General features: G+C 33.4%; 1 protein-coding gene and 1 pseudogene across 1 annotated transcript; both read right to left on the bottom strand.

The window, feature by feature from the left end:
• Window positions 1–2394: 2394 nt before the first annotated feature.
• LOC106297886 lies at window positions 2395–5024 on the bottom strand (annotated as a pseudogene).
• A 2034-nt stretch (window positions 5025–7058) lies between these two features.
• Window positions 7059–8706, bottom strand: LOC106299599 (protein STRICTOSIDINE SYNTHASE-LIKE 12-like). The gene is made up of 3 exons (XM_013735663.1): window positions 8459–8706; window positions 7892–8161; window positions 7059–7527 (listed from the first exon to the last, which is right to left on the bottom strand). The coding sequence occupies exons 1-3, from the start codon at window positions 8704–8706 to the stop codon at window positions 7059–7061; spliced, it is 987 nt and encodes a 328-aa protein (XP_013591117.1).
• Between the last annotated feature and the right edge of the window lie 398 nt (window positions 8707–9104).

The following is a 9104-nucleotide window of genomic DNA, read 5'->3' as shown; positions in this document are numbered from 1 at the left end:
AAAGGTATATGGTTCTCGCAGGCTACCCCAAAGTTTGCTTTCATGGCTTGGCTTGCAACTAGGGGAAGACTATCTACTATGGATCGGGTCTCTCAATGGAGTCAAGGCATTGACACAATCTGTGTATTATGCAAGAACACTCCTGAATCCCGGAACCATCTTTTCTTTGAGTGCTCTTTCTCAACGCAAGTGTGGGAGCACCTAGTAAAAGGCATTTTGCAGAACTCATACACTACAGAATGATCAGGTATTGCGGAATTGCTTATTGATCAGCATCTGGAGAAATACAAGCTGTTCTGCACTCGCTATGCTTTCCAAGCCGCTGTCTATGCGATATGGAGAGAACGCAACAGACGTCGACATGGAGAACCACCTACACCCCCCAAGCTCTGATGAAGATGGTTGATAAAGGTATGAGAAACAAACTTAGCTTGATGAAACTACATGGAGGGAAGGATTTTGAAGGCATTTTAAAAAAAAAAAAAAAAAAAAATCACATCATTTTTAGCGTTAGGAAGGGGAGAAGTGGTGCAACCGCTCACGAACCCTACAACGTGCTGTCAAAGTTTTAACAAAATGCCTCGAGTTTCTATAAATATATACTTTTATATTAAATATAAGAAAATGAGTCTAAAATCATTCTATATGAATATATTTATGTTTTCATAATAAATTTAAAGACAATTCTTTCAAATAGACATTTTTAATTTTTTGTTATAAAAATAGTACTCAAGAAAAAAATAACCAAAATAGTTTCTTTTTATTTTGAAATTTGTAATATTTATTTTTTATTTTTAAAATTTAAAACTCTATCCCAAAACTCCATCCTTTAACTATAAACCCTAAGTCTAGATCAATTAACCCTATGGTAAAAATGTATTTTATACTTTAATAAAATTTATTTTGGTCATTTTTTTCATTGAATGCTATTTTTGTAAAAATAAACTAAAAAAAAGCTATCATAGAGAATTTCTCTAAATTTAATAATATTAAAATATTACTTGTAATATTAAAAACAACTTTTACTAAAAACTTTAAATAAACATAAATTTCTGTTTTTTTATTTATTCTAGAGCTTACAAAAATTATCGAGCCAGTCCTGCTTAGGATCATAACTTCAAACCTTTCCCTCGTTATAAATAAGATGATACAAATTATTGATAATGGTGTAAAACCTGAACAAAAGAGAAAAACAGAGCATCTTGAAGAGATTAAAGAAAATGCATTTCACTGATCATGTTGAAGCAAGCCAGTATCTTTGAATTAATCTTTCACTAACCGATGGATACGAGCAGCCATCTTCGGAGTCAGATAGTTCGCCCAATCTCCAACCTTCCAAAAAACCGCAGGACGATCCTCTCTCTCTTTATATCCTCTGTTAGCTTGAAGATTCTTGAACGTCGGGAAGCTAAAAAGATTCACCAATTCCTCAGCAGTGAATCCATAACAACCATGAACCACGAAAGGCCGAAAGCCAATCTCTTCACAAATGGCAAAAAGGATTAACTTTCAGTAGTTGCTCTGGTCATCATCAATCAACACTGAAACTATTGGAATGGATAAAAACCTCAAAGTAACTTTTAAGATACTATGATCAGGGTTTTAAACTCTTACATCTGTCAATAGCTTTCTTAGTTTTGTAAATCTTAGGATTGTATGTTAACTTTCCTTGCATTTTTGAATCAGAACTGATCATGTGATAGGCAATGTTGTTGTCCATGACTCTGGCGATGAACATTGTTAAGACCAGTGAAATCCAGCTTACAGTTTCTCAGAAACAACATCAAGCTTTTCACCAGAGATAAACCGTAAGAAGCTTCACAATGTTGAACACTTGATTTAAAAGGTCAGACGGCTGAACTCAAGCCACAATGAAGCTAACCAAGATTACATTACATCGCTCTGTGAGAACACATATCCTAACACTGATCACAGATAAATCTCTCTGAAATTGTATTAGCCTCAGGTCTTCTGCTCCGGGATCTTGGCTCAGGATTAACAAAGTTTCAACTACACCCTTCAGGCCATCCGATCAACTCAGAGCTGTTCTTTGTTCTTGACCAAACAAAGGGATGCAGCACTACGCATATGCTACTCAAAGAATAAAAACAAGGTACTGAACAAGGAGAAGCTCAACCGCAGACTTGTGTTTGGCACCGTTAACAATATTCTTGTTGAGAAACTGGCATCGGTTGAAGCCTCAACGAATCCATTGATGAAGTCATCTGATAAGACGACTAAAGAAAGCAATGAGTGCGAAACAGCTACTGAAAGAACTGTGTTCAGCCATAGAAACATTGTAACTGCAAGCAAGAAAGAGATCATAAAACTTCTTGTTAAGATGAAGAACGCTTTTCGCTGAGCATTAGCTAAGGTTAGGCTGTTGAATAAACACTAAACATGTACTGTACAAGTGGTTTTCTTCGTTTCAGGATATGATAATTCAAAAAGAATACCTCAACGATGTTCTTCAGACCTGAAAAGCTTTCTGGTATCATTCCTGTTAAGTTGTTGTGAGAGAGATTGAGACCTTGTATTTCTAAAAGACCTACAAGCTCTACAGGGATCTCACCACTCAGCTCATTTTCTGCTAGATCCATTCCAAACAATAACTGGAGATTTCCACCCATGTAGGAGTCATATCGGTGTTTTGTGGCAAATTGAATTTTAATCAGGATGGTTGGTTCGGATATCAATATAAACGGACTAAGCACAATAAGGGATTTGAAATATATACCGTACATTTGTTTTACACCGAAGTCCTTCTGCGGAGAAAAATCGGCAAAGAAAAACGAACCTGCAGAAGAACTGCCGTATTCATAATCATTTAATGTATCATATCCCCCATAAGAAAAAGATTTATTGCTGAAGCATGTTGGTATGGACCCATTCAATCTGTTGTTGGCAAGATCAAGAAGTTGGATCTTTTTTAGGCCACACAACTTGCGAGGAATAAACCCTGTTAAATTATTCCCCCGAAGAAGAAGAATATGGGTGTTTTGGGTGTTGGTGAACTCAGGAATGTTCCCAGATAATCTGTTATTTCTCAGATCAAGTACAGAGACACTTGCTAGCAAAGTGTCTGGAATAACCCCCGATAAATTATTATTTTGAAGGAGTAATATTACTGGGCTTCTGTGTGAAGGTATCCCACCTTCCAACATATTTGTAGAGAGGTCCAATAGCTGAAGACTGGACATGCTGAAAATCGAAATAGGTATCTCACCTTCCAACATATTGTTGGAAATCAGTAGAGAAGTTAATTCAAGTCCGCTAATCCATCTTGGAATAACACCAGTGAGATTGTTGTATGAAATGTCAAGCAGATCCAAGATTTCCAAGTTCCGCAAACCTTCTCCGATCTTTCCTGTAAATCTATTGTTATCCATAGAAAGCTCCTTTAAAGGTGTAAATTTGACAGATTCCGGAAACACCTCTCCACTTAGTTTGTTATGTGAAAGCGTTAAGAAAAGCATGGAATAACAACCTGTAAAAAACCTTCCTGACACCTCCCCGTGGAAGCTGTTGTATGACATATATCCAGAAACATAATATTTTTCATGTCACCAAGAGAAGATAGCAGATTTCCTTGAAAACCATTGTGAGCTAGTTTCATATACACTAAATGAGGAAATGCCCATGAAATGTTCTCAGGAAAGAGATGATTGAATTCATTAAACGACACATCGAGGAGTGGCAGCTTATGAGCAGATTTTGGTAGCAGAAATCTCGTAAATGAATTCTGTTGTAGAAACAAAACTTCGAGTTTCGTATTGTTTTCCAATAGCCATTGAGGAAAAAATCCTGAAATTTTATTGTCAGAAAGATCAACGTGACTCAAATTATTCTGGTGTAGGAGAAAATGAGGAACCTTTACCAAGTTGCAAGATGATAGTTCAATAACACTCATTTGAAATTTTGGCTTCCAAGAACTTTCAGACTCTACTTGAAGTGATTTGGATTTTGAACCAAGTTTGAACACCCTTAGCTCTGAGAGGTTTGCAAGTGAGCCAAGTGAGAAGATTCCTTCAAAGTTGTTTTCAACCAATGATAAGTACTTGAGGGATTCAAGGTTACTGAATGAAAATGGTACGTTCCCAGTCATTTGGTTCGACGAGAGATCAAGAACTCTAAGTCCGCTCAAGCTAGTTAAGCATAAAGGAAACTGACCAACTAGTTTGTTTCCACTGAGATCAAGCTCTTGTATATTCTTCATTTCGCAAATTCCTACAATGATTAAACGCAAAAAAAAAAATATTTATACACATGAATAAACGTTAATTCACCCGCCAGATTTAATGGAGTAGCTAAGGATTTTGTCTTGCCTTGGAATTCTATTGAGCCTGAAAATTCATTGCCACTCAAATCCAGAGCTTTCAGTTTCGTCAAGGCAGATAACTCTGTCACAAAGACAAAGCCAACATAAGGTTGAGCACCTTTACCTACGAACATGATGATATCAATTTTACCAAAAAAAAACATGATGATATGAAGGATGACAAACGCTAAAAAGTTATATGGGCAGTAGTTTTGAGTTACCTCGTATTGGTATGGGGCAATTAAATTTGTTTTCACACAGGTCCAGTAATTCTAAGTTTGTCAATACTTTAAGCTCTGAAAGGGACACAACACATATAACAATGTTACAAACCGAATATAAGACAAATACTTTATCAAAAAAAAATATAAGACAAATAATGTTAAACCATATAAAATTGAGTGGATTGAGCACATAACAAAAGGGAAAACACACACCTTTAGCTGGAAAAGGGCAGTCTAAGTTATTGAGCCTAAGAAACAAAGTCTTGAGTGACCTTGCAGCACTAAGAAACGGAAATATGTTGTCGTCCAAGTTATTGATCTGGAGATCCAGGATCTCCAGGTTTCTTAATCTCCCTAGGCTTTTATAACCTGTAAGCGATAACCTTTTATTTTGGATAATGCAAATGATAATCTTTTTTTTTTGGTTGAATGCAAATGATAATCTTGCTAAACATTTGAGAAAACTTGCCTTGCGATCCCATTGGTGCATAAAAGGAGTTATAACTTAGATTCAAAGATTTCAACTTCCTCAGAGAAGATAACTCTGCCACAAGACAAAACCAACACAAATATAACGACATTTATCTACGAACATCATGATTTCAAAGATTGCACGTGATATGTTGTGTTTATATGTTTCTTGGGGGTTATAATCGATAACTAGGTAATTTGGATGAAATATTTTATAAAATATTTGTCAAACAAATAATTTTTTTAAGTATTTTTTGAAATAATAACAAAACATATTTAAATATACTTTAATGATTTGATTTAACATCCAATTCAGTTCAAAATATTGGTGATGATTGGTTAGGCTTTAACTTAGTATTTTAGCTTTATTTTTTTTTTTAAAATCACTAATCCTAACCAATTATGTTGTACCTTTATTTTTAAAGTTAAAAGTTACAGAAAAATTTTACAAATCTTTTCCAATCAAAATGCAGCTTTATTTTTTCATGATACAAAAAACGATAAAAATTTCTTTTTTTTCTATTTGTTTAAAAAAAAATTCATACTTCCTTATTATTTGGCCATAGAAAAATACTAATACATTAAATTGTAATTATAAACAATATGGAAAAGATAAAAAAACGATTTGTTTACTTTCCAATTAAGGATGAAAAGGAGAAAAATCAAAAGATAACTTTTATACAAAAATGAAGAATACCAAATCTTTGATTTTGAAGCAAATTAGGGGCAACGTGGCAGCCATCAAACAACATTAGATGAGGAGATTGGAGACCAAGAAGATGTCCAAATAGTCGATTCTCGACAACACTAGAAGACTATCTAGATGAATTGCAATTTATTTATAGAATTCTCGTAGATAAAATTTTTACTATTCAGATTATGGTTTTTGTTTTATTTTATTTTAGATGATCTTTCTATTTGGATAATTCTATTTATTATTATTTTTAAGAACATATAACTTATTTACATGTTATATTAAAATAACTATAACCAAAATATTACAACAGATCTAACCAATCATGTTTTATTTAAAAAAACTACAGCCAATGGTTTAAAGCTACAGTTATCATAACTACAGAAAAAAATTTCTACAAACAAATCTACTTTAGTAAATTTATAGCTACAACCAAAACACTTATGACACAAATTCTTATAGTTATTGATTTTAAATGGTATATAATTTATTTGATGATATTAATATAAATATATATATAAATTTGAAGATATATTTAATGAGGTTTTCTATTCATATGATTTATGATTATTTATATATTTCATAATAAATGTTTTGAACCATTTATACAAAATTATAATGTGAGACTTTTAACAGCTTTAGTAATTTATCTCCTGGTAAGGAAGAAAATAATATATATTATATATATACATATCCAATTAATAGGATATGATATTTTAGTTAATTAATTAGACATATTAGATGATAGTTTTAATTTGAATGGTGCCCAAAAAAATAAATTTATAATTTGAATTGTTCATTGTAATCTATAAGTTTACCTTTGTTAGAAAATCAAACAGATTTGCAAACAATAATTATTGAAACGAACATAACCAATATTTTCTACTTTCAGTTTACCATATTATACTAGTTAACTAAAGAAATATAAACATATTATTTTTCATATAAAATCAGCAAGATCAATATACGGTTATGACCTTTAGTATGAAACTCATATTTTTGGCCAGATGTAAAGTTCAAAGAGAACAAGCTAATCAAGCGGTATAAAATATTTTGTATTACTATATATGTTTGAATCCAAAATATATACTATTTTACATTTTCAGCATATTTTACAATTTAATTTGGGAAAAAACATGATAAACATTTTGTTACTATGGTAATAATATTAGTTTGTGTATGAAATATTGTATTTAAGAGGTTGAACCATTTTCCAGGAAATTAAAACCATATGCATATCATTACATGTTGATTATTTTTATTTATTATAAAATACAAATATTATTGAACTGAAAATTAAAGGTAATTTATCCCATTGTGTTTCGTTCACCCTTGGGTTCCATTCAAGGTTTCAAAGCTTAAGAGTTCCAACATATCGTTCAGTGAGACTCCCGAAGTATAGACTACCGTCGAACTCGTTAACTTCGCTAAGAAAATCATATAGAAGAGGAAGATAAATTCTCTGAAGCACTTCACCGTTAGAGTCGACTTTGGCGACTGCTGTTTGGTTGGTAACCCTCTGCACGGCAGCGATCCAAAAGTTTCCAGTAGAACCGATTCTTCTGATACTGCTAGGGTGTAAACGTGATGGCGAATTGCTGAAGTTTTCAGAAGAGCCAGCTTTAGGTCCTTTTATCCAATACCTTATGATATTATACTTTGTAAACTGACTAACCAACACGAAAGAACCATCCGAGCTTACGGTACAACCAGCTGCGCCGCCTAGACCTTCCATCAATACGGTGACAACCTTAGTTGATGGGTCGTACTTGTAGAGTTTTCCTGTGGCGTCATTCAGACGCAACAGAAGATGCATTTGGCTACATACATAACAAAAAGTAAGAAACAAATGTATCCGAAAGCAAAAGATATTTGAGTGAGTACTTTTTTAACCCAATTAAAATCATTATAGGTTAATATTTTGGAATGGTTTTTTCTTAATTATTACTATTAAAAAAAAGTTCATCAATAATTACGTTGTAATTTATTCGGATATATCCATTTTATTAGAATTGTTTGCTTTTTAAATATTGTTAAAAAAAGTTGCAAAGATTATAATTTTATATCATCTGTAACCCTAAAACTAGTTTATGTAAGAATAAAAATCCATTCGCCACACTTTTTAATTAAATGATGATCGAAACAATTAGTACATATATAGAAGAAGAGAAGAAGAAACTTTACTATGCGCTGAACTGTGAGCTCAAGGAAGTGAAGTAGACGATACCAGTTGTTGGATCAACGTCAAGACCATTGAGAGACTCGAAGGCCTTTCCATCAACACCGTCGGCTATCTTTACGGCCAAACCACCGGCGGGAGAAACAACGTGAAGACCCAATAGAGCATCGGCGACGTAGAGATCACCTGTTATCTCATTGAAGGCTATCCCCGCCGGTCGGCCGCACATTTTGGAGGAAATCGGTTCTTGTAAAGCGTAGCACAATAAAGAGTTCCTGAATTGTAATAAGAACAATTGAAACCAGTGAAATTCAAATATATAAATGATGTTAGTATTTGTATCTGTAGGTTTTGTTTGTGTGTATGACATCATATAAATTTTTTATATTGATCAGAGTTGGGTATTACTTATATATTAGACATTCTCTCAGTTTCTCGGGTAATATACATCACACGTATATGGCACGTGAAATTTGTCATCGTTAGTGAAGTCTACGTACTTTTTTTATACTATGTTATAATCCGTAACAACATACTTCCTCATCGAATAAATAAAAATTAAAGGAACTTACGATGATTCTGTGATTTGTGCAAAACGGACAAAACCCTTCTCGGGAGTATACTTGATGATTGCACCACCGGAGACTCCAGTGTAGAATCCTTTTTCTGTGGAATTAAAGGCGAAAGAGTGAGGGCCGGACATAAGTATTGGCAGCGGAAGTGGCTGTAAAGACGCGACAAACTGCGCGTCAACCGAGATGACCGCACACAAAAGAGAAAGAAGAAGGAGAAGAGATATTGTGGACAAAGAAGACATCATATCGTTTCTTTAGTTTTTATCGGTTCTATTGCTCTATAACTGTTATTGAATGAGGCTTTGTAATCTGTATGTGTGTCTATTTATAGGTTTGTGATTTTTTATCTTCTTTATTCCATTATGTTAACACTGACGGCACATGATACATCTACATTATTAAAAGAGAAGTATCCATTTGAAAATGTTCTTACTTCATTAATTAAATTCCATATTTTTTTAAAGTTGCTTAAGTTGCTTTTGAAAGAACTTGGAGAGCAAGTTCTGGTTATGTATACATGGAGGACGTACCTCTATGATGAGAATTGTCTCTGGAAAAAGAAAAAGTCGAGAGATTACTGTTTTGTGCTTGTGTGATCAAGCATTTGGTGTCACTGCACTGCGCTAGGTGCTGAAGTAGTTGG

This window comes from Brassica oleracea, chromosome C6 (genome assembly GCF_000695525.1).
Source record: "Brassica oleracea var. oleracea cultivar TO1000 chromosome C6, BOL, whole genome shotgun sequence".
Lineage (NCBI taxonomy): Eukaryota > Viridiplantae > Streptophyta > Magnoliopsida > Brassicales > Brassicaceae > Brassica > Brassica oleracea.
This window is presented reverse-complemented; position numbering and strand designations above follow the sequence as displayed.